The 22884-nt window shown below is 47.6% G+C and overlaps 1 protein-coding gene across 3 annotated transcripts in view; it reads left to right on the top strand.

Annotated features, from left to right (window-relative positions):
- Positions 1–22884, top strand: part of MEGF8 (multiple EGF like domains 8) — a 64788-nt gene that overhangs the window by 17248 nt on the left and 24656 nt on the right. For all 3 annotated transcript variants that reach the window (XM_053397852.1, XM_053397851.1, XM_053397853.1), the window contains 16 exons: positions 262–425; positions 2135–2326; positions 3208–3408; positions 4840–5079; positions 7115–7233; positions 8924–9055; positions 10512–10625; positions 12135–12383; positions 13195–13391; positions 14661–14871; positions 18415–18634; positions 19360–19492; positions 20652–20866; positions 21489–21599; positions 22379–22497; positions 22586–22790. In XM_053397852.1, coding sequence (XP_053253827.1) covers positions 262–425; positions 2135–2326; positions 3208–3408; positions 4840–5079; positions 7115–7233; positions 8924–9055; positions 10512–10625; positions 12135–12383; positions 13195–13391; positions 14661–14871; positions 18415–18634; positions 19360–19492; positions 20652–20866; positions 21489–21599; positions 22379–22497; positions 22586–22790 — 2822 coding nt within the window. The remainder of the gene's footprint in view (positions 1–261; positions 426–2134; positions 2327–3207; positions 3409–4839; positions 5080–7114; positions 7234–8923; positions 9056–10511; positions 10626–12134; positions 12384–13194; positions 13392–14660; positions 14872–18414; positions 18635–19359; positions 19493–20651; positions 20867–21488; positions 21600–22378; positions 22498–22585; positions 22791–22884) is intronic.

Below are 22884 nucleotides of genomic sequence, written 5' to 3'. Positions count from 1 at the left end.
TCTTAATAATAATAATAATTTAAATACACCCTGAAGCAATTTATTCAAAACGCTGAAACATCTGTAATTGAAATGCATAATAAACAAGCCCATTAAAGCAGCATAGCAGTGAAAATCAAAAATAAAAACAGGAGATTCAGATCAGGAGAATGCTTGTCCAAACAGGTGTGTCGTAAGGAGCCGGCGCCTTTCATATTTCAACAGAAACCGTGTGCTGAAGAAATCCACTCTCTGACACTCCTGTTTCCTTTTCCTCCACAGAGCAGGGCAGGTGCCAAGTGGGGAAAATCTCTGGGACCTATGGCTGGTGGGGTCCTCAGCCCTTCTTTGTCACTTCCTTGGCGCAATGTCAGCATGAAAACTTCCTCCCCGGCCTTCACCTCATCACCTACCAGCAGCCACGCAATGATTCTCAGCCTGATAAGGTAAGGGAGCAGCTTGGCAAGCGTGGGACTCCAGATTCATAAACACAATCAGCTGATTGATTGATCCATTGCATTTCTTTGCTGCTTTCCAGTCAAATGAATCCCAAAGCAATAATAATAATAATAATAATAAATTTTATTTATATCCCGCCCTCCCCAGCCGAAGCCGGGCTCAGGGCGGCTAACAACAATAAAACAATACAAAAGTACAACACAAACAACACTCTAAAATCATTCATTATAAAATTAATTAAATTCAAGCCACTGGCCACCATTGGGCCAGAGCTCCGCGAAGATTGCCGAGGGAGGGAGTCAGGCTGTGCCGTGGCCAAAGGCCTGGCGGAACAGCTCTGTCTTGCAGGCCCTGCGGAAAGATGTCAAGTCCCGCAGGGCCCTAGTCTCTTGTGACAGAGTGTTCCACCAGGTCGGAGCCACAGCCTCTAGTTGAGGCCAGCCTAACTTCTCTGTGGCCTGGGACACATCACAAGTACAGCATAAATCATATAATTAACAAATTGTCTGTAAACCAACTGCAGTCTATAAAACACAATTAACAAACAGGTAATTAAAATATAAGCTAAACATCACAATTACAGCATAAGTCGTACCATGCAATTAACAAATCGATAAGGCATTTATAATCTGTAAAACGATATTAACAAGATAGCAACTAAAAAGTAAGCTAAACGCTGTTAAGTTCATACACAACAACCCCCTCCCTCCCTGCAATGACTCATAATATTTCACTCTGCTGTGTTCATAAAAAGACATACGCATCCATCACACGGGAGGGTCGTGATCTGAATACAGTGCAATGTGCAATTTAATTTAACTCGACTCCATAATAGGTTATCTGTAATTAAAACATTCAGAAAAGTAACCTATTCAAAATAGGTTTTTTAAAAAAATAAAATAATAATAATTATGATACACTTGGGAAGAAAAAATACGAAATAAAATAATGTCCAATTTGTTGGTTGATTTACTGATTGATTGATTGATTTACACATCTTTCCCCACAATTCTTCAGGAAGTTGGATGCCACAGATATTTTATTTTTCATTTATGACTGCGTTCATACCCCCTCTTTCCTTCAAGGAGATCAAGGTGGCATATACGGTTCACCCCCTCCCCATTTTATCCTCCACACAACCCTGCGAGGTAGGTGAGGCTGAGAGGCGACAGCAGGCCCAAGGTTACCCAATGAACATCACGGCTGAGAGAGGATTTGAACCCTGGTCTCCCGGATCCTAGTCCAACACTCTTAACCATCATGCTAAGCCTCTTAATGCCATTAGGTCTCTGGCAGATAACATAAAACTGGGAGCTGGGCAGGGACAGTGTTGGTTCCGCCGGACCTCTCAGCAGCTTTCGATAACATCAATTACAGTAATCCTTCTTGACTGCTTGTTCTGGATGGGACTCTGGGGTACTGTTTTGCCTTTTCTCTTGCCCTATCTGAAGAGCAAACCCTCTTATTTCTTTCCCCGAAACAGTAATTTAATAATGCCCTAATTTGCCATTTCTCCCAACTTTCTCTGAGTACGCAGTGGCTATTGAACTGATGGCCTGAGTGGTGCCAAGTGGGCGATGCCACCCAGCTCTGGGCAATGGAGAGAAGCGGCAGGGAGACCAGCCCTATCAAGGTGGTCTTACCCCGCCCTGGACTCTGCAGGAGATCAGCCTGTGACATCTGTCCCTCTGCCTAGGTCTCCATCGTCCGCAGCACCACGATCACCCTCAACCCCAGCACAGAGATGGACGTCTCCCTGGTCTACAAGGGCTTCATTCACCCGCTGGTCAGCAGCTCCGGACCTGCCGAAGACATCTCAATCTGGGCACGCATCCAGCGCCTCTTTGTGATTGCCAAGCTGGCCCGGGCCCCTGGCGCGTCTGAGCTGGTAAGGGTACAACAGTCCGGGGGCAGAACTCGGGTTTGAAGCATACGACAGGGAGATAAGGTGCCGCAGGGTACGGAATATATATATCTTAATATCAGCAAGACAAAGGAGATGGTGTTGGACTTTCGGAGGAAGAGAGGAGAACTAGCCCCGCTGTACATCGGGGAGGGCTGTGTGGAGAGAGTCTCTTCCTTTAAATTCCTAGGAGTTTATCTCAGTGAAGACCTTACTTGGAAAATCAATACAACCCAGGTGGTTAAGAAAGCCCAAAAGAGACTCCATCTCCTCAGAGTATTGCGAAAGAAGGATGTCAATCGACATTTGATGATCTCCTTCTACTGGTGCACAATAGAAAGTGTCCTTTCATACTGCATCACGGTGTGGTACGTTTGACATCAACTGATAGGAAGTGCCTACAGAGGGTGGTGAATACAGCACAAGATATTATGGGCTGTCCCGTGAATCCACTGGATGATCGCGGAAGAACGTTGCCTCAGGAGAGTGAGGAAAATTCTCAGGGATGATTCACACCCTGGCCAGCACTTTCTTGATCTCCTGCCCTCGGGCAGAAGATATAGAAGCACCAACAGGGTACAGAACAGCTTCTATCCGTGGGCTGTTCCGATTCATAGCATTTGGTGACCATAATCAAACATAGGCAGCGGCCCAGTCACCAGAAACCCCCCTTTTTAAAAGGAGAGTAAAGGGGGGGCTGGTGGGGGAGACCAGCTCACCTGCAGGAGACTCTTACACTTAAAGGCAGGCGAGCAAGTAAGTAAGTAAGTGGATCTTTGTAAAACTGCCCCAACTTCTGACTGGCTTAGAAGGCCACTCTAGGCTGCAGAACTTGCTCTTCCTAGCCCTCCCGCCTTCCCTTCCAGGAGGAGGTGGGCCGCTGGGCAGTGCAGCAGGAGAAAGAGAAGCGGCTACTGCAGCGCCCCGGGGCCGAGCGCCTCTTCCCCAGCACCGAGAGGGGCAATAAGTACACCGTCCTGGTCGAAGGCCACCTCAACAACTCTGGCAACGGGCAGACGAGCGAGCTGACGCTCACGTGGGATCGCACAGGAGTGCCTGGGGGCAGCGTGAGTATCTCACCCTCTCCGTGAGAGAGCCAGTGTGGTGTAGTGGTTAAGAGCGGTAGTCTCGTAATCTGGGGAACTGGGTTCGATTCCCTGCTCCTCCACCTGCAGCTGCTGGGTGACCTTGGGCCAGTCACACTTCTCTGAAGGCTCTCAGCCCCACTCACCTCACAGAGTGTTTGTTGTGGGGGAGGAAGGGAAAGGAGAATGTTAGCCGCTTTGGGACTCCTGAAGGGGAGTGATAAAGCGGGGTATCAAATCCAAACTCTTCTTCTTCCGTGGGGAGAGGTCCACAGCCTCGCTCGTCTTCAGGGACTTCGAGCGCAGAACCCACTGATTTCTGGTTCACGTTGCTGCGACCGCAGACTGCTGCCATTGACAAGGGAGGAGGTTCAGCAGCTTTTGAGGAATATTTAGGATCCGAGAGGAACAGGATGCGAGGGAGCGAAGGATATCTGCAGGCTGGGGCAGTCGTGCTTCCGAATACCAGTTGTTGGGAGGAACAGGAGGAGGGGATAGGGCTCTTGTGCTTTTGGGCTTCCCATGGGCTTTTTTTTTAGTGTGGCACTTTGGAACTCCCTGCCGATTGAAACCAGCTGAACTCTTTCCTGCACCTGCTGAAACATTTTTGTCTATGTAGAATGTTGACATGTTTTTTTAGTATATCGCTGATATTAGGTATTTTTTATCGTATTTTTATTAAGTTTTCCAAAAATTGAACACATGCATAGTACATAGTAAAACATTTTTTCTTTGTTATTTTTTTGTCAACTTCCCACCCCCTTTTCCACTGTGTTTTTATTACCCTCCCTCTGCTGCGCCCTGTCTCCTGTCTCTTTTATCATAACAACACTGCTATAATCTTCAAGTTCTTCTGTTTCTCGTAGTTCAAATCCTGCTCACGTATTCATCATATAATAATATTTCTTTAAATTGTCCGAAAAAGATATTAATTATTATCTTTTCTATAATTTTTATTAAATTTTCTGTTTTACGTTTTAAAATATTCATTTAAACCACCTTAAAATATCACTGACTTCCCTTCTTCTCTTTCCATGGTTCATTTTGCGTAACATAAATCCCTGCATATATTGTATAAACTAAACCATTCAGTATTCCGTTATTACATCCATCAAAACTTATTTACACGGTTGAATTTATCTTAATGCTAACATCAAGATGTTAATTATTTTTTTGAAGCTTTGCAATTGTTGTTTTTTACTGGTTATTTCCATGTTTTCTTCTTGTAAGCTGCTTTGAGGTTGGTTGGTTTCTTAAACAATCAAGTGGTATATAAATTTTAAGAAATCAAATAGAGATAAAGGAAGTGAACCTCGCTCGCTGCATCCCCTCCGACACAGAGAGATGCAGTGATGTTTATACCAGGTGATGCTTATCTTTGTTTCTCTTCTTATACCTGTCTTTACCTGCCAGGAGATCTCTTACTTCTTCCTGGAGCCTTATCGCTCAGAGCTGTGTGCCACCTACCGCTCCTGCCTGGCTTGCCTGGCCGACCAGGGTTGTGGCTGGTGCCCGGTCAGTGCCACCTGCCACCGTCGGCTGGCGCATAAGGACGATGCCGGCGGCTGTGGCGCTGGCAGCGTGCGCCTCATCCTGGCCCCCGGCAACTGCATCCTGTGTGAGGACTACCGAGACTGCCACGCCTGCAGCAAGGTGTGAGGGATATGGCTTGCGGGTTTGTGTGTTCCTTGGGGCAGAGCCTTTTTTGGAGAAGGGGAGGCAGGCGCAGTTCAGTGCAGCAGGCAGGACCATTGTATTTTCAACAATATCTGTGTACGGAGAACGATGGGTCTGATCTGTCTAGGGTAAGTTGTTGTCAATGAAACCCATTTCTCTGCTAAGGGATAAAATCTTAAAGGCATAGGAGCGATGGAGATGGATTGTCGACACTGCGTTGCAGCGCAGTTACATCAGAACCCTTTCTTTCTTTCCCCCACATTTATATTTTATTAAATTTCACATATACACCCCAATACAAAAAACTTTTTTTTGTTTGTTGACTTCCCACTCCGTTTTCCATGGTGTTTTTTGAGTTTTTTTTATTCTCCCCCTTACTGCTCCCTATCTTCTCTCTCTTATATCATAACATCAGTCTCTTAATTCCTTCTGTTGCTCATAATTCAAACAGGGTGGATTTGATTTAAATCAAATCGATTTAAGTCACTAGTCAGACTCATTCTTTCTGGTATAATCTTTTATATTTACAATATTTAATAGTTATATAATATTTATTTGGAGGAAAAATCTTTCTAAAGATAGTTTTCTATTTAAGTTACATTATAGTCCAAAAGCTATTCATCAGGAAATAAGGATTTGTTTTAAGTTTTTTCATGTGTGCTAAAACTCAGACTAGATTTTTTTTTTAATTGTTTAACCACATCAGTTAACGAACATGGATATATATGCTATAATGTTATTGCTTTACTTAATAAATTGTTTAAATTGTTATTACGGAAATGATTATTTTTCTCCTTCCAATAAAGTACAGCAGAAAAGTTGTCCAAATATAAACAGTTACGGTATTAAACCTCACAATAATTTCATAATTACCTATCTATGTATTTCTAATAGTATAACCAAATCAGCAATTTTCGATATAACTGTAAAAACTACTCTGAAAATTTATTATTCCAAAAATAAACCTTCATCTGGTTGTAAATATTAAAGATTATACCAGCAAGAATGGGGGACGCGGGTGGCACTGTGGGTTAAACCACAGAGCCTAGGACCTGCCGATCGAAAGGTCGGCGGTTCGAATCCCCGCGGCGGGGTGAGCTCCCGTCGTTCGGTCCCAGCTCCTGCCCACCTAGCAGTTCTAAAGCACCCCCAAGTGCAAGTAGATAAATAGGGACCGCTTTCTAGCGGGAAGGTAAACGGCGTTTCCGTGTGCGGCGCTGGTGCTGGCTCGTCAGATGCCGCTTAGTCACGCTGGCCACATGACCCGGAAGTGTCTTCGGACAGCGCCGGCTCCCAGCCTCTTGAGCGAGATGAGCGCGCAACCCTAGAGTCGGACACGACTGACCCGTATGGGCAGGGGTACCTTTACCTTTACTAGCAAGAATGAGTCCTTCTGTAAAAAAAATATTTAAATCTTACTGACCAGTGATTTAAATAAAGTCTTACTGACCACTGATTTAAATCATGATTTAAATCAATTTGATTTAAATCAAATCCACCCTGGAAATAAATAAATGGTAACAACAGAACACATCTATGTGTTTGCTGCACCTTCCCACAACCTGATTATGATGGTGATAATAAAGAGCATTTGGACCTCACTCTTCAGTCCAAAAGTCTCCCAGAGTGGTTTACATACAACTAGTTAGAACAAGGCAGTCCTTGCCCACATGCCTGCAAATCTAAAAGAACATGACAAACAAGGGAAAATGGGGAAAACCCCCAAAATGGAGACCAGTTCTTAAATAGTGGTTCTCATAATGCCCAGTTCTGGGGTAAGAGGTACCCGATGGAGCTGGCCTTTGGCAGGGCTGACGGAGCGAGTGTTGGCTTGATCTCTTCCACTGATTTGAGTGTCTGATCCCAGAACAGATTTAGCGGGGGTGGGATGGGGAGCAGAATGGGGGAGAGTTCTCTTGCACAAGTGTAAATCCTTGCATTTACGGAACGAGAGACTTGGCATTCGTTTGGATGCAAGCCCCACGCTTCCTCTTTCGTTCCCCTGCTCCAGGACCCGTTCTGCGAGTGGCAAGTGAACAGCAGCAAGAAGGGGGACTTCCTCTGCAGCCGCCGGGGCCGCCTCCCCACTGCGATCCGCTCTCCGAAGGACTGCCCCAAACTCTGCAACCAGTGAGTGACCAAACAAACCCCTGTGTTGCAAACAGTTATCAGTAATATCCAAGGCAACACAATGACCAAGTACAACAATGCAATGTCAATATAAACTCTTTATATAATCTACAGTGGTACAATTTAAGTTAAGTACTTAATTCGTTCCGGAGGTCTGTTCTTAACCTGAAATTGTTCTTAACCTGAAGCACCACTTTGGCTAATGGGGCCTCCTGCTGCCGTCGCGCTGCCGGAGCACGATTTCTGTTCTCATCCTGAAGCAAAGTTCTTAACCTGAAGCACTATTTCTGGGTTAGCAGAGTCTGTAACCTGAAGCGTATGTAACCTGAAGCGTATGTAACCCAAGGAACCACTGTATTCAGAACATTGAACAGTATGAAATATATGAAATATGCACTCTCTGCATATGTTTATGTTTATTTGGTTGTATGTTTTCAAGAGAATCCATCAAGAGTGCATATTTTGTGACTTTCAGAGATTTATAAGATTTCTGTTTATTTGGTTTTGCAGAGAGTGCATATTTCATATATTTCGTACTGTTCAGTGTTCTGTATAGATTATATAAAGAGTTTATATTGACATTGCATTGTTGTTCTTGGTCATAGTGTTGCCTTGGATATTACTTATCCACCAGTAAGTGAGCCAGGGGGGCGGCGGGAAGGTTTGGGACAAGGCCGCGGTGGAAAGGAACCTCGGTCAGACTCTGCCCTCCCGAGCACGAAGGCCACAAACAGAAGTGGACAAGAGCCAGGTCAGGAGAGCGAGGGGCAGTCCGTGGCTGGGGCTGAGGTGCCAGCCAGCAGATGGGAGACGTGTGGCCTTGCAGGGAAGAAGGCAGCAGGGAAAACTAGAAAAGGGAAGCTTGGAATTTATTTGGGAGGTCCTCTGGTTGCTCAGGTCAGAAAGCTCGCTCTGATCCAGCATCTAATGCCCGCTCTTCGCCAGTGGGGAAGCAGCAGCACTGTCTTATCTTCAAGAAGCCTGAGATCATGGAATTGTAGAAGTGGAAGGGACCCTGACGGTCATCTAGTCTGACCCCTTGCAATGCAGGAATCAAAGATGCTGGATTCCTAGCACAGCCTGGACCTGGGAAGCCCTGGTTCAAGCAGCGGCGGCACCAGGGGGAAAAAATCAGGAGGTGGGGTGCCAGGGCTGGATTAACCATTAGGCAAAGTAATGCTTAGGGCATCAAGGGGACACCACAGAAATTTTCCATTGTTGGATTTCTAACATTAATGGTCTCAAATTGCTCGTTTTCTCAGTTGGAGCATATTAAAAATCCCAACTGAACAACTATGCAACAAGACAGGCTGGATTCCTTATCTCTGCCAAGTATAGAGGCAGATATGTTATGTAAGATTAGTTTTGAGGATCTGACTATGCAATTAGAAAAACTATGCAAGACTATGCAATTAGAAAAAAGCAGGAGGGGAAAAAATCAGATATAAAGCAGAAGTATACAAAAATAAACATTCATTTTCCATTGTACCATAGGTTTTGTTTCATTTTGAGTTTTAATTTACAGTTTATTGTTGTTTATAGTTTGAATTAGATATAAATGGGGGCACCAAAGTGTTTTAAAATGTTTAGGGCCTCTAAAGGTCTTAATCCAGCCCTGGAAGGTGCAGAAGGGGCAAAGTAGTTCTGAGAGCAGGTCTTGAAAGTGTTGGTTTCTCCTCTCTTCTTCCAGGCGCAATACCTGCTCCGAGTGCCTCTCCAACTCCAGCCAGTGTGCTTGGTGCCAGTCCACACGTAGCTGCTTCTTCTTCGCTGCCTACCTGGCCAAATACCCCTATGGAGACTGCCGTGGTTGGTATGACAGGTACGTTGGCCATGCAGCAGGAAGACTCGGGGCATGAAGAGGCTGCAGTTTGGAAGAGCAACACTCCTGGCTCATAAAAATGCTAATACAGTGGTACCTCGGATTACAAATGCTTCGGGTTACAAACATTTCGGGTTACAAACTCTGCTAATCCGGAAGTAGTACCTCGGGTTGAGAACTTTGCCCCAGGATGAGAACGGAAATTGCGCTCCGGCGGCAGCGGGAGGCCCCATTAGCGAAAGCGCACCTCAGGTTAAGAACAGTTTCAGGTTAAGAACGGACCTCCGGAACAAATTAAGTTCGTAACCCGAGGTACCACTGTAATAGGGAAATCTCCGGTTTCCACAAGGAATTTTGGGCGAGCCCCAGCCCAAGTTATGGTATTTTTCGCTCTATAGGACGCACCGGACCATAGGACGCACCTTGTTTTAGAGGGGGAGAACAAGAAAAAAAAATTCTCCCCCTCTCTGCTCAGCGCCCCTTCAGCAAAGCGGCAGGAGAAACGGAGCCCCTTCCATTTCTCCTCCCGCTTGGCTGAAGGGGCGCTGCGTAGCTCTCCCTCTCTGCTGAAGCCAGGAGAGTCTTGCTCAGTGCGCACCGACCCCTCTCGCTCTCCTGGCTTCAGCGAAAGCAACGCGAAGCCTCCGGAGCACGGAGGGAGCGCTCCCTCTGCGCTTCGGAGGCTCCGCATTGCTATCGCTGAAGCCAAGGAGCCCGCATTCGCTCCATAGGATGCACACACATTTCCCCTTAATTTTTGGCGGGGAAAACGTGCGTCCTTTAGAGCGAAAAATATGGTAAGCGCCGCGTGAGGGGAAATGGTAGTGGAAAAGGAGATAGTGATTTACAGTGGTAGCTCGGGTTAACAACTTAATTCGTTCTGGAGGTCCGTTCTTAACCTGAAACGGTTCTTAACCTGAAGCACCACTTTAGCTAATGGGGCCTCCCACGCTGCCGGAGCACGATTTCTGTTCTCATCCTGAAGCAAAGTTCTTAACCCGAGGTACTATTTCTGGGTTAGCGGAGTCTGTAACCTGAAGCGTCTGTAACCCGAGGTACCACTGTATTCATTCATTTGTTCTACAAGATGCATACAGGCATCCCATTTATGCAGGAGTTACGCTCCGAGGCACCACACCCCTCAGTGAACTCGCGTATATTTGAAACACCATTAAGAGAGCCTGCAAATACCCCTTTCCACTTTGCCCCAGAAAAATATTTTTGTATCTGGGTCCGAGTTCCTGAGAAAGAAGGAAAGAAGTAACGTGAATACTTAAATTTTAAGACAATTTATTTACAGCAAAACCAGAGTCACCCAATTGAGAAATTAAGTTGCTAGGCATCAAGTTACTAGCCCTCTGGACCCCTCTTCCCTCTTTTCCTTCTTTCTCGGACCCAGTGCATACAAGAGCAGCTCATCAACCTCTTTCATTTTCCTACTCTCCCCTTCCCCCAGCGTGCACTCTGTGCCCCAGTGCCTGGACTGCACTCGGTTCAACACCTGCCGGGAATGCCTGCAGAACTTTGAATGCGGTTGGTGCGGCAACTCGGACAACCCCACCTTGGGCAGGTAAGACTCATGTTTACAATGGTTCTTCTTGTCAGGAGCTCGTCCTACACTTGAGTAGGACCCTGACAGAGACACATGCCCGACTGGCAGGTTCCCTCCCTCCTGGTCTTTCGTTCGGGAGCTTCAAAAGCTTTCTTCAGCCCGAATATCACAGCAACTGATGCCAACAGACACTGGCACACTTAGGGATCCGCAGAGTCTTTGCAGCTTTCGTGACAGACCTCAGCAACTCAGCATTTTGGCTAATCTACTTTATTTGCATATAAACACACGGAGCACTGCAACTCTCTAGCATCAGATAGCAAAGAGAAAAAGAACAAAGGACAATAGTCCCACTTTGCAGAACACAGTCACACAAACATCCTGTCTCCGTCACTTCCCACTCTGTGGAGTCAAAACATATACCATCATGTGATAGACAACAATCCCATGACTGCAGTCATGGAGCACGAATTCTAACACCTTCCCCACCTCACAAACAAGGTGCCTGCTTTAGCCTGGTCACGGATGAGTAACTATATCACCTTTATAAATGATGTCACCTTTAGAAGACATCTGAAGGCAGTCCTGTATAGGGAAGCCTTTCAATGTGTAATGCTTTATTATGTTTTTATATATGTTGGAGGACTGGGGGCAGCCCAGTCAGATGGGTGGGGTACAAACAATAAAATTATTGTTATTATTATTAAGCTTACTTCCAGGGGGTGAGTAGACCAAGGGGGCAGGGCGGTCAATCCGCTATTTGGTGTGTCGCGCCAAATTGGGAACCTCAGGTTTTAGTTCAATTTCACCATTTTAACTTCAGTTATGGTTGGGCTCAGGACTGCAATTTCTGAAGGACCACCTCTCTCCACATGAACCTGCCCAGATCCTGAGATCATCCTCTGATCTGAGGCCCTTCTTCGTGGGCCTCCTTTGTGAGAGGGTGGCAATGCGAAAATGGCCTTTTCTGTGGTGGCTCCCTGTTTGTGGAATGCTCTCCGCAGGGCGGCTCTCCTGGCACCTTCATTATACACCTTTTCGCCCCAGACGAAAGTGTTCCTCTTTAATTAGACCTTTGGCTGATCAACCTCCAGTGCCCTTTTAAACATCTTGCGGGAGAGGGCGGGGATCATTGGTTTGTTGTGGTTCTTATTTTTATCATGTATTCTGTCTTTTTTAATATGGTGTTTTCACGTTGCGAACCACCCTGAGATCTATAGATGTAGGGTGGTATGCAGATTTAATAAATAAAATGAGTAACGTTTCGAAGGAAGAAATTACAATCTGCTGTGTTTGTGCGGGAAAGGTTGCCAAGTCTTTTCCATGAGGTTGTTGTTTTTCTTTGAGTGACAGCAAAAAAAAAATCAACAGACCCATCGGTGGAGGGTCAGCAGAGGGAAATACGGCGCTTGCTTAATTTCTCCTTGTCATACAGGTGTTATAGGCAGGGAATCCTTTGAAAGCAAAGGTAGTTTCAACCCTGGGGCCGTTGTGAGGGGAATAACGTCTTCCTTTTCCCCTCTGCAGGTGCCTCCCTGGGGATTTCTCAGGCCTGAACACCTTCCTGAACTGCTCTGTGGCCCTCTGGGAATCTCACGGGCTGCTTCCCACCCACCCAGCCCAGTGGTCCTATGGGCAGTGCCCAGATGTGGACGAGTGCCGCCTGGGCCTGGCTAACTGCCATCCCTTTGCCAGCTGCAAGAACACACCCGACTCCTTCGAATGCCACTGCAACCGAGGCTATGCGGGGGACGGGGTGGCGTACTGCAACCAGACGTGAGTAGGGTGGGCACGAGGGGCAGGCAAAACGCTTTCGCCAGGTTTGGGGTGGGGGGGTGGGGCGTTCCTTGAGCTTGGCTCTGGTTACGGGAACCAGAGACTGTCGGCAAGCAGGCAGAGATTTCTCCCCAGTGTTCACAAACAATGAAATCTGCTCCCACAAGATTTAGTGGTGGCCACCAGCCTGCCTTTAGAAGGTTATACAGATTCGTGGAGAGTAAGGCTCTCAGTGGCTACGAACCAGGATGGCCATCTGCCATGGATGCTTTAGTTGAGATTCCTTCATTGCAGGAGGTTGGACCAGAGGACCCTTGGAGATACCTTCTATGATTTCATGATTCCGTAATTCTCTCCACTGCCAGAGGTGCTATGTTGGGTATCCTGAGCAGGGAAGAATGCTCAGGTGTGGACTTCCCATAGGCATCTGCTTGGCCACTGTGAGAACAGGATTAGATGGGCCTGTGGCAAGATCCTGCAGAGCTTTTTCTGACGACCTTATGATGCCAGGAAGCCCCCTGGCAGGACGCGCTTGTGAACCTGTGATGGTCCTGTGACCCCAGACTCTCATCTTTCTGAAACTTCTGTGTTAGTTTGGTTGCGCCTTCTCTATTAATCCAGTCCTTCTGAAGGAAGGAACTTTGGCCAGATCTGTACCATACATTGAAAGCGCTTTCAACACGCATTTAAAACTTGTGAGTTCCCCCAGAGAATCCTGGAAACTGCACTTCGTTGAGGGCATGGGCCCTGTAGCTCTGGGAAGAGCTTTCTCCAGGACTTTCTCCATCTCCTCCTCTCTGTTTTCGCACAGCTGCTACGACGAATGCGCACATGGCGAATGCAGCGGGGCCCCCAACTTCACCTGCGTGTGCGACTTGGGCTGGACCTCCGAGACCATCATGGGGGCCACCCCACCGCCAAGCGGGGTGCAGTGCAATGTGGACTGCGGGTGCCACTTCCACAGCAGCTGTGGGCTCAGCGGGCCCGGCGTTTGCGACGAATGCCAGAGTGAGCCAAATGCTTCTTGTCTCCTGCTTTTCTAATTTACGGTTTTGTTGCATTGCTGTTCTTTGGCAGTAAAGCACCGTCAGTGTGCACCTCAGAGGGTATAAGACAGTTTTTGGACTACAACTCCCATCAGCTGTGCTGGTTAGGGCTGATGGAAGTTGTAGTCCAAAACCTGTGGAGGGCCTGAGGTTGGTGATGGTTTGGTATAAGAGGACAGGTCCTCAGTTCTTGCCTCCTCCTTCTCTCCCCCTAGGAAAGGGCCATAGGTCAAGAGGCACACATCTGCCTTGCATGCAGAAGCTCCCAGATACAACCCCTGCCCACCGCAGGAAGGGCTGGGAGAGATTTCCTGTCAGAAGCCCTGGAGAGCCACTGCTAGTCCTTGCAGTCAATACAGTGGTACCTCGGGTTACAGACGCTTCAGGTTACAGACTCTGCTAACCCAGAAAGAGTACCTCGGGTTAAGAACTTTGCTTCAGATTGAGAACAGAAATCGCGCAGCAGCAGCATGGCAGCAGCAGGAGGCCCCATTAGCTAAAGTGGTGCTTCAGGCTAAGAACAGTTTCAGGTTAAGAACGGACCTCTGGAACAAATTAAGTTCTTAACCCGAGGTACCACTGTACTGAGCTAGACGGACCCAACTGCCTGACTCAGTGTAATTGTCAGGAGTGAGCCAGCAGTAAATCACACCATGCAAGTTGGGGTTAACTCTTTATTAGCGAAAGCACGCTTGATACAGAGGTGTCATGCTGAACTGATCTCTGGCAGGTCTTGCCCCCATGAAGACGTTACTGAGACTGGAGGTCCCCACCTCCCCACAGCCGTCTAAGTCCCCTCCTTTCCAGGGTGTTTTCCTGCAGCCAACCTCTGCCCTGTGCCCTGCCCTTTTCATGCCTCTTCTGGTTCTGGAAGACAAGTGGGGAAGGGGAGCTTGTCACAGACACCCCTGACTCTTCACCAGACTGACTCATCTCTGCCCCTTGGCCTCTCACCTCCTGCCCTTCTGCTTCTGCTTCTGCCTGTGGTCCTGGACTTTTCTCTGGCACAGATTCTCCCTGCTCACTAAACCCTGTTGCCTCTTCAGCTTCCGACACCACCTCCCAGTCTTCTCCTTCTCCCTCTGACCACTCATCGTCATGCCACCTCCACTTCCCGAGCCTTCTTCCCTTGCCCACCATTCCTGTGCATCCAGCCAGTCTGTGACTGAATGCAGTTTCCTCTGTTCCTTCTCCGCATCTATCTCATCCTCTTTTTGCTCCTCCTCCGCAGACTGGACCCATGGCGAACGCTGCCACCTTTGCCGGCCTGGCAGCTACGGGAACGCCACAAACCAGAGCGGCTGCCAGGAATGTGCCTGCAATGGGCATGGCCTGGAAGAGATGGGCTATTGCCACGGGGCCACAGGAGCCTGTTACTGCGCCCCACCCACCGAAGGGCTTCACTGCGAGCGCTGTGCTCCTGGCTACTATGGGGACCCCAGGTGAGAGAGGCTGGTTGATTTGACTGCAGTTGCATCCCCTGGATTACGGTAATTCTACCTAAGTTGCACAAATAAGCAACTTCTATGGAAGGCTATTAACCTGAAGAGCTAAGTTGAGCTGCCATGTTCAAGAGCAGTGTGTATTACTGACTACCAGCTGCTAGGTACAAGCAATAGGACTGGCCGCTATAGTCATTGATGCACGTCTGGCCGGTAGCTGTTGTCTGACACAGCAAAGCAGTTCCTCATTTGGTCTGTGCAAAACTTTGCCCACCTTTTCTAGTTCTCCCACTTTTTGAAATTTCTCCTGGTGGTTGCTAAGGACCGCCGGGGCACTTGCCAAGCACACAGTAAAAGCGGTCGTGTTGAACTGCTTTTTCCACAGCCTGCAGCTCCCCGACTTTCCAAAGACTCGCCTCCTGAAAAACAAAGAAACACAGAGCTTTTCCAACATACATGCTAGGGGAACCATCAAACTTTCTATTAATGTTTAGTGTTGTTAGAGTATTTTAAAGGTCTTTTTTTTTTTTATTAAATATTTATTAGCATTTTCAAATAACACACAACAAACAAAAACAAGAAATAAACAAAACAAAAAACACAAAAATACATAACATTCAAAACTAAACAAAAAAAGTAGAAAAAACACATAAAGTTTCTAATACTTATTATTCTTAACCTTATTTCTCAGACTTCCTCACACCTCCCCTTCTTGTATTCCAATTTAAATTGTCAGTTCAGCAAGTCCTTAACTTATTTCTTTACCTTAGCTTAAACATTTGTTCTAACATACTATTGCTTTACTTTACTTCTTTTTTCCATTTCTTCAATTTATTTTTAACAGCCTTATTTTCAGTTAATTTAAAAAGAAAAGAAACCAATTTTACCTTAATAAAATTACACATCAATACTTATACCTCATTGATTATTCTTAAACCTTTTTCCTAAAGTCGACCAAAATTTCCCTTCCACGATTTACCCAATTTCCTTACCACTAACAAAAAATATAAAAAGCAAATTATCCTTATGTACCCTTTGGGTTCCCAACCTCCACCCACCCTTTTCCCGGTTCCAGTCCCCAACCAATATCCATCAGTCTTTATATTATTTATTTAGCCTGGAGATCTCACATCCGAGGCCCTTATATCTCTCTCAGTTCCTTTCTGCCGGTCTCTTTGATAGTCCTTGATGTTAAACCCCAAGTCTCGGAGGGGCTCCGGCCCAACAGAATCCCTGTCGCTTCCAGCCAGTCCTCCATACTTAAAGACAAAGCCTATGGGGTGCTCCAACTCTTGTTTCAAATTTCTTTCAAATCCAGATGTCCCCAAAGCTCCAACTTTCACCAACAAATTTGTAAACCTCAGGTCTTCAGATCTCCTCCAAAAGGGATCTCTCCATTTTCCAGACTCCCATTCAGACCAGGCTTTCCACATCCACTTTTTATTATCCTTTTTTATCATCATGTCAGGCCTCATATTGTAACTCTCCTTTGACTCCTGCAAATCTCCTGCTCCTCCTTCATTTTCTTCAAAAACAACATATTGCTCCATCGTATCTACACTTTCAGTTTCATTTATTTGTTCAGTTGAATGGGCTTCCTGTTTCAAGTCCTTATCAGGCTCAAAACTGTTGTTTACTGTCCAGTGTAGTAGTGATACCTTTGTAGACAAAGCATTGTACTCATCTTGCAAGTTTCCCAAGAGAACGAGTGCTCTGTCCAATTCTGCTTGGATTTTACATACTCCAGCCATTTTTGTGGTGTAATGTCCCTATTACCCCTCTAGGGGGATTTTAGTTCCTTGTTGTTCCTTTCAGCTCAAAACCAAAAGTCCAGTTATTTTGTATCAGCCCTCCTTATTTTCAACAAGTTATACCAAGTAAACCAGCAAAAACAGCAGAAACAATGTTCTCTTTTTCCAGCTGACAACTAGCTGACTAGCAGCTCACTTGACAGCTGTCAAAATCTTCAATGCAACAGGCTTTCTCATAGGACGTTCCCGGGTCTCGGGGGGGGGTGAAATTTCAGCTCCCAAAATTCTTTTTATCCTCCAGTAAGTCTTCTTATAGTATCAAAACCGTGAAGTCAGGGTCTTTCATTAAAAAACAAAAAACAGATTCTCTCGACCTTAGCTGCCCAGTCCTTTGCTTTAGATTGTTTACAAAGAGGGGGGGGGTGAACTTCCTTTTTAGCCCCTTCCCGCTCGTTCCAAATCCAAAATTAAAAATTTTTAAAGTTCCAATCTCCGTATTACTCACGGGTTTATATTTTGGAGTCCAATCGGTCTTGGAAGAAGTTGGCGCTCTCTGTCAATGGCTTGCGGCTTCACTCCGTAGGCGAGGGAGTACTCTCAGCACCACACCTCACCCTGCCTCCGTTCCGAAGCCTTTAAAAAGGCTCCGTCGCGGATTGGGGGGGGCGCAAATGGTGCCCGCCGAGTCTCTGTGTTCACAGGCATCCGCGCCTGTGATTTTAAGGGTCCCCGCTTCGCCGCAGCGGCCAGACCCAGACGCTACGGAGCCGATTCCCTCCAGAGCTCGGAGGGAATCCGCCATTAAACAATGGCGCCAACCCGCCATTAAAGGTCTTTTGTTTCTGGCTGCCCTTCATTTGGGCCCAAACTGCATATTTTTAATGCAAAACTCTTGCGCGTCATTAAAGAGGTGCAAAATGGATCGAACTGCTCCCTGATGTGTGCCGTGTACTGGCAAAAAACCAAAGACTGACATACGCACACATGCTTCCAGTTTCCTGGAGCAGGAGGTATTTATGTAGGGCTGTGAGCATGACTGGGGTCCATTGCAAAAGGGCCAGCTCACAGAACATGACTGGGAGCAGAATTCAGCCTCCTTTAAGAGGAAAAGTAACAGAAGCTTTCTGGTCATTACGATGGTGTAATGGTATACCTGAAAGGGTGCTGTTCCCTGCTGCCACTGCTGGCTTTAGTACCTTCCATGCCTGCTTTTCTCTCTCACTGACTTGCAAAACCAGAATAAGTTATAAAGGAAAACTTGTGCATAATTGCGTAGGTTATACACTTTTGCATAGAATTCTGCAGAATTCTCTGTCATGGAGAATGCTGACCTGCAGTGAGCCACTCTTCCTCCTTGCTCCAATAGGGAGGGTTAGGCAAATTAGCTTTACAATCTTCACCCCTGACATTTGGAGGAGTAATTGCCATCTCGGTTTTTTTTCTGCTTCTGCTTACCTCCAAGACAGACTGGCGCCTGCGGAAGCTAATTATAGGCTATCTTTTCCTTCCCCGTCCTAAGTTATCAGGGTGGGAAGAGAGTTGGTGGTTTTTAAAAATAAACACGCTGCAAAATCACCAAAATGAAGCGCTGTTTAAGCCTCCTGGCCGATTCCTCAAAAGACCAAGGCGATGCCAAGTGGCCATGCTGTCTTTTCAGAATTTCTGTTAGGTTGGGCCAGACTTCACAGTTCTTTAAAGGGCAGGGTGACTTCGCGCAGCCCTGCATGACAAAACCAAAAGGATTTTGGTCTGCTTTATTTTTATTACGGTCTGCTTTATTTTTATCCACCAGAAACGAGGGTGTTTGCTACCAGGAGTGTGTGGGGCGCTCCTTGCTTGCCAACCTCTCTTCCTCTTCGTCGTTGAGCTCTCAGCGGGCTGGGGGCCCCCCGCAGGGCGGACTCTCCTACTGCGTCTGGGTCTTGTCGACCACTGAGGACATGCAGCCCTGTCGGCCTGAGCAGATCTGCCCTACGATCACCCTCACTATCCAACCTGATACCCTCTGTATGGTGAGCACAGGGGTGGGCACAATGGGGGCCAGAGGGCTGATTCTGTAGGCAAGTGATATCTTCCAGAGGCAGATGCTTGTCATTTATTACATTAGTAATGTCAGAAATCAGCAGGAGGAGATGGACATGACTAAAGCTTCCTCATTCTTTTGTTTCCTATGGCATTTGGCATATTTTGCCTAAAAACATACTGCTGTCTCTCAAAAGCATGTCTAGAAGCATGAAACCTTGTGTTTTTTTAAGGGGGAGGCAGTTTCTTGGGGCGCTGGAAGTTTGAAATATTTTCCCCATTTCTTACAATGAGATATTGGCGCAAAAGATTAGAGTGGCATTGTAAGAATTTTCACCACTCTCCTTTATCCCTCCCAGTTTATTTAATGGAGCCCAGTCGTGAATGAAACAAAATCCAAACTGGGCAAATACCTCCCCCCCCCCCACATTTCATGCCGCTGAATCACCCACCAAATCTCGCCACGAAAATGCATGCATATTTCTCTAAGCATATCTTTGTCGTGAACTTGCTTTTAGTAATGGGATGATGGGATTTGTAGTCCAACAGCACCTGGATACCCAAGCCTGGGGAACCCTGATCTAGAGCCCCTGTTGGAAGTCACAGAACAGAAACCAGAGGGCTGTATTTGAAAAACTGAGGGTCTCTTTGAAGAATAGCAAGTTAGATCCAATGCTGATGACTCATGCTTGCTTCCCCTTCGCTTTCTCCTTAGAATAACTATGTCTATGCCTTTGATGGACTTCCTGACTTCCTGGACACGGGCCTGATCCAATTGGATCGCACTCTCATTGGGGCTTTCTGCGGCCAGGGCCGTCCCCGTCCCATCACTGTGGAGGCCGTATCAGGTAGGAAGAAGGAAGGAGGTTGGATTCAAGGGTTTTGATGCAGGGTGTGAACTTAGTGAATTTGTTTGCTAGTCAGATCCACTTAGCTCCACATTACAACTCTTGACTATGGTGAATCACATACCTTTATTTGAAAGGCAGGGTTCCTTTCCCGCTAGTGAGAGGCAACGAAAGCTTATGAAAGGCCAGCCGCCTCTTAGGCATCAGCATCACCACTCATGAACCAGAGCATCTCTTTGGCTGTGTGTTGTGCAGCAGCCCATCTAATAACAGGCAAGCTTACTCGCACGGAAAACCATCTGCAAACTTTGCGCTTTGCAATGCTTCTGAGGGATCTCTGGATGCCCTTAGAAGCAACACAATATAAATTCCTGCTTCGTTCCTCCATACTCTCGCCCTGATAAAGGAAATCTGAATCCTTCTACGCAATGCTGGATAGTTCAGTTAGTTAGACTTGTGGTATAGGGACATGGGTGGCGCTGTGGTGTAAACCACTGAGTCTCTTGGGCTTACTGATCAGAAGGTCAGCGGTTCAAATCCGCACAACAGAGTGAGCTCCCGTTGCTCTGTCCCAGCTCCTGCCAACCTAGCAGTTCGAAAGCACACCAGTGCAAGTAGATAAATAGGTACCGCTCCGGCAGGAAGGTAAACGGCGTTTCCGTGCGCTCTGGTTTCCATCATGGTGTTCCGTTGCACCAGAAGCGGTTTAGTCATGCTGGCCACATGACCCGGAAAGCTGTCTGTGGACAAACGCCGGCTCCCTTGGCCTGAAAGCGAAATGAGCACTGCAACCCCCTAGTCGCCTTTGACTGGACTTAACCATCTAGGAATCCTTTACCTTTACCTTTTTGCCTAGACTTGTGGTGCTGATAACGTTGCAGGTTCAATCTCTGCACGGGACAACTGCATGTTCCTGCATACAGGCTAGATCAGCGGCTCTCAACCTGTGGGTCCCCAGATGTTGTTGGACTACAACTGCCATTGTCCCTGAGCTCAGGCCTTACTAGCTAAGGGTGATGGGACTTGTAGTTCGACAACATCTGGGGACCCACAGGTTGAGATAGGCTGGGCTAGATGACCCTTGGGGTCCCTTCCAGCTCGGCAGTTCCACGATCTAGGAATGCTGCTCCTCCGATTCTCTCCTTCCCTGTACTTGCAGGCCTTCTGGTCATCTACTACGAGGCCAACTCCACCGAGGCTTCGGGCTTCAACGCTACCTACACGGTGCACCGCTGCCGCCCCAGCTGCCACCCCAACCAGGAGTGCCAGGAGGGGAGCTGCATCTGCAGAAACGGCTACACGGGGCCCAGCTGCCAGTTCCAGATCTGCCCGGGCAACTGCAGCGCTCATGTGGGGCAGGGGGTTTGCAACAGGGTGAGCCCCGGCGGTTTGGTTTGTGTGTGTGCATGAAGGGGCAGGAATATTTCAGAAAGGTCCAGGGACAAGGGTGGCCTCAATGGCAAAGGGGAAAGGCAGTTGGTTTCTGCCCAGGGAGTTTAGGAGCTGACATGGGTGCCCAGTCAAAAAGCATTCACAAGCTAGGAAGGCATTAAGTTCCAGGCCTGGTCTGCAGTGATACAGGTATGTCCAGCATGACAAAAGCAGTGCTTGGATACAGGTAGGGTTGGCTGCATTCTGCTGAGCAGAATGGCTGCAGGGTGGGTAACTGAACATAGGTGAGGTGGTCTTGAGTCTACACCTTAGGAAAAAGCAGGCAAGCAGACTATGGGTAGAAGTGCAGGAATCATATAGTGTTGCTCATCGACATATGAAAATCTCCAGAAAGTACAGGAGTTACCTGGGTACTTTGTTTGTGAGAGCCATTGCAAGTTGCCTCCCAGGAGCCTCAGGTGGTTTGACGGTGGCCTTTGAGTATTGTGATGGCAGTGCAGAGCCAGTTCCAGTTTCCAAAATTTGTGTGCGTCCTCCTGTGGGTCTCATTGTCTTCCCCCCCTTCTTTGTCTCTCTGCCTACCCCCCCCCCATCTCTTCCCTAGAGCCTGGGTCTGTGTGTTTGCAGCGATCGGTTTGCCGGCAAAGATTGTTCCATCCCTCTAGATGCTGGCAAGATCATTTGGGAAACCTTGATCGACACCCAGCTGACAGCTGTAAGTGAACCCCCACATCCCTTGAAGCCTCCCTCTGACATTAGCTTTTCGGTTCATTTTCTCTGTCATCCGGCCTGGGGCCTCTTTGAGCCATGAGAATGGGTAATTTATCACTGAGAGCATACTGCATTAAATAAAAAAAAAATCTTGCTGCTCTGAGCAATGTCACTCTTGAAAATAGCTGTGCTTTGGGCTTGTTACACACTCAGGGCATCTAATCAGTTTGTCCTCTATCTGAGGAAGAGGGCAACTGACATGATCAAGGATCTGGAAACCGAGCCTTATGAGGAACGGTTGAAGGAGCTGGGTTTGTTTAGCCTGGTAAAGAGGAGAGGGAGAGGAGATATGATCGCCATCTTCAAATATCTCAAGGGCTGTCACATGGAAGAGGGAACAAGCTTCTTTCTCCTGCTCTGGAGGGTAGGACTCAAACCAGTGGCTTCAAGTTACAACAAGAGATCTTCTGACGAAACATTGGGAAGAACTTTCTGACAGTAAGAGTCGTTTGACAGTGGAATGGTCTCCCTCGGAAGGTTGTGGGCTCTCCTTCCTTGGAGGTTTTTAAGGAGAGGTTGGACGGCCATCTGTCATGGATGCTTTAGCTGAGATTCCTGCATTGCAGGGGGTTGGACTAGATGACCCACGGGGTCCCTCCAGCTCTACAAGTCTGAGATTCTACGCACTCAGGGTCTCTGAGGCAGCCTGACTGGCCACTAAGTGGGCATAGATGCAGAAAGACCCAGCACTATAATCTAACCCTCACCTGTGCATTTTCCAAGGACACAGCCAGCCGGTTTCTTCACCGCCTGGGCCACACCATGGTGGAGGGGCCGGACACCACGCTTTGGATGTTTGGGGGCATGTCACTGCGAGAGGGGATGCTGGGCAACGTGTACAGGTAAGAGACCCTCCCCCCGCCAGGCTTATTCCAATGGGCTGCCCCTGCCTTTCCCATCCTGGCCATAGAGGGCACTGTGTCTCTGCAGATACTCCATTGCCGAGCGCCGCTGGACCCAGATGCTGGCAGGGACGGAGGACAGAGGCCCAGGGCCCAACCCTCGGTACTTTCACGCGGCCGCCTACATCCCCTCCTGCAAGGCAATGTATGTGCTTGGTGGACTGACGACCGACGGGGTGGCCAACGACTTCTGGCTGCTCAACCTCACCACTTTACAATGGAGGCTTGTGCAGGTAACCCCCCTTATTTAGACTGCAAGCGGTTGGCAGGTCCCTGTTAACTGGATCAGGCCAGTCCACTTCCAACAGCAGGCAACCAGATGCTTCC

Source organism: Podarcis raffonei, chromosome 8, assembly GCF_027172205.1.
Source record: "Podarcis raffonei isolate rPodRaf1 chromosome 8, rPodRaf1.pri, whole genome shotgun sequence".
Taxonomy (NCBI): domain Eukaryota; kingdom Metazoa; phylum Chordata; class Lepidosauria; order Squamata; family Lacertidae; genus Podarcis; species Podarcis raffonei.
The sequence above is the reverse complement of the archived record's forward strand: the minus strand, read 5'-3'. Positions and strand labels throughout refer to the sequence as shown.